The 2,700-nt window shown below is 51.5% G+C and overlaps 1 protein-coding gene across 1 annotated transcript; it reads right to left on the bottom strand.

The window, feature by feature from the left end:
* Positions 1-1,764: 1,764 nt before the first annotated feature.
* LOC311592879 (olfactory receptor 6B9-like) lies at positions 1,765-2,700 on the bottom strand (the record flags this gene model as incomplete). The annotated part of the gene is made up of 1 exon (XM_084773737.1): positions 1,765-2,700. One exon carries the CDS (start codon positions 2,698-2,700, stop codon positions 1,765-1,767), a length of 936 nt encoding a protein of 311 aa, XP_084629863.1.

Here is a 2,700-nt window from a genome sequence, read left to right as displayed (position 1 = left end):
ATGAGGAGACAGAGGGGCTCTAGCAAGAAGATCTGACACACGTGTAATTTTGGAGCAAAATAAAGAGGAGATAAGGCAGGTGCAAGTGTTTAAGAAAGTCACAGCTGATATGTTTCAAAAGCTGATGACAAGGCAGTCCATGAGTTCTGGAAACGTTACAAACGTCAAAGGCAGCAAATACCAAGAGACACACAAACACACTGAAGACCGTTGCAATCCAAGCAAGGGAAGGAAGCTCAAAGCTTACAGCAGTGGAGGACACACAAGTTACCTGCAAAGTGTGAGAATGGTGGACAGCTGAGATCTCATCAGAGCAGTTGGAGTGGCAGAAGCATGGCGTGTGCAGTGCCCGGCTGGGCCACAGAGCCGCCAGAGAAGGGTGGACGGGAGAAGAGACACAGCAGATTAAAAATCAGCACAGAGCTGGGGGTGGTTGGTTATCTCTCTGGATGACTGGGGATGCACACCACTTCACCCCACCCTATGCATTTGGTTACTGCTTGCCGAGTGAGGCTCAATTAAAAAAAAATCAGCACAGAAACAAAATACCACGCAGATGCCGAAAGGAAGACGGTATTAAATGGAAGCAGAATTCAAGCTTTCAGTGTTGAGGCCGACATCAGTGCCAGGCACGGAGGGGTTGGGGGGCGTCCTAACGATGAATGGCTACATTTATGTCCTAACTATGCATGCACCTTGATGTAACCCCACAAGTACAAGGTAAAGCATCAGGATTCAGGTGGTGAAAGGCACACGAAACATTTGCATAGATTTAAAGTATCTGCCAAATTCTTCCAAAGGCATGTGTGAAACCCACCACTCTAGGTGTCTTCATGAAGGAAAAGGACAACCACAGAGTCAAGAAAGAACTTGCCGGGGCTGGAGAGGTGGCTCAGAGGTTAAGAGCACCGCCTGCTCTTCCAAAGGTCCTGAGTTCAATTCCCAGCAACCACATGGTGGCTCCCAACCATCTATAATGTGATCTGATACCCTCTTCTGCAGATAAAGTACTCATATACAATAAGTAAATAAATTAAAAAAAGAAAGAAAGAACTTGGCACTTGGCCTGGCTAACAATGCCAACCCCCAGGAAGGGAAATGTGTGCCCTCATACACTACAAAAGAGAGAAAAGGCAGGCACATGCGTGCTGTCTACTCATCAGCCCCACCAAGGATCGCACAAGAAGATGTAATAAGCCAACCCTGTTTTGGTGAAAAGGGCACCTCTATATGCACAGTGGCGCTGGCAGGGCTCACTGGAATCCCTCCACGTGGCCTGAGAGTCGTTGAGCTCTCCTCTAAGCTGATGGTCTTAGGGTCTAAGTTCAGGAGCTGGGACCCCATGGGAAGAAGAAGGCCAATCCTAGGTGCTCAGAAGTGGGGCATGTGAGGCTGGTCCGGGAAAGGACATAAAAGCCAGAGCCTAGGTGATTAGGGAAGTGACAGGAGATAGATAGGGAGCTTCCTTTGGGTTCTGCCCTGCGATTGCCAGGACAAAGGGCCTGCCCGGTCTGCTGATAAGACCTTCTTCAGCCAGGGCCAAGTTTTCTGGTAGAGCCTGGAGTCTCTAGGTCTTGGTCATCTCTTCTTCTTGTTTGATGCTGGCTAATAGTCACATTGTGCCCTTGGATCTTTTGACTTGTGAGGAATGGAAGGACTTGTCTGCACCAGTGAGGAAGAACACAGCCTCCACTGGCTGGTGAGTCTTGTGTATAAGTGGAGGAGAGGGGAGCCATAGTTCCAGCAGGACCCAGCCACTGGCATTCAGGGGAACCTGAGAGACTGGAGGAGCTTGGTAAGCGCCTCCCTGATGTCATGGTTTCTCAGGCAGTAGATTATAGGGTTCAGCAGGGGAGTCACTACTGAGTAAATCACAGACACCAGCTTGTTGAGGTCGAAGGAGCTTATGGCATGAGGCCGGGCATACATGAAGGTGGTCGTGGTGTAGAAGATTAAGACCACCACCAGATGGGAGGCACAGGTGGAGAAGGCCTTCCTGCGGCCGGCCCCTCCTGGGATCCTCAAGACGGTAGCAAGGATGTGGGCGTAGGAGACTGTGGTCACGAGCAGAGAGCTGGCAAGCACCGCCAGAGCGGCCACAAAGTCCAGCGTTTCAATGGCGGAGGTGTCTGAGCAGGCAAGTCGCAAGAGGGGTGACACATCACAAAAGAAGTGGTTGAGGGTGTTGGAGCCACAGAACCTGAGGCGGGAGATGAGAGCTGTGGACACGAAGGAGGCTAAGAAGCCCCCAAGCCAGGCACTGAGAGCCAGATGCAGGCACAGCTTTGAATCCATGATGGCTGGGTAGTGCAGGGGGCGGCAGATGGCCAGGTACCGGTCACAGGCCATGGACGTCAGTAAGAAGCACTCAGAGGAGCCCAGGGAAAGGAAGAGGAACAGCTGAGTGAGGCACCCTGAGAAGGAGATGGTTTTGGCCCCCGCGAGGAGGCCAGCAAGCAGCTTGGGCACCGTGACTGTGGTGTAGAGGGTCTCCAGCACAGACAGATTGACCAGAAAGAAGTACATGGGAGTATGTAGCTGCCGGCTAGTGCCGATGGTACCCACGATGACCAAATTCTCTAGCACGGTCGCCACATAGATGATTAGGAACAACCCAAATAGCAGCCCTTGTAAGTGGCACAGCTCTGGGAAACCCAGAAGGATGAACTCTGTCACCACAGTGTTGTTGTAGTTGCTCAT

Source organism: Acomys minous, assembly GCF_964271855.1.
Source record: "Acomys minous genome assembly, chromosome: 2".
NCBI lineage: Eukaryota > Metazoa > Chordata > Mammalia > Rodentia > Muridae > Acomys > Acomys minous.
The sequence above is the reverse complement of the archived record's forward strand: the minus strand, read 5'-3'. Positions and strand labels throughout refer to the sequence as shown.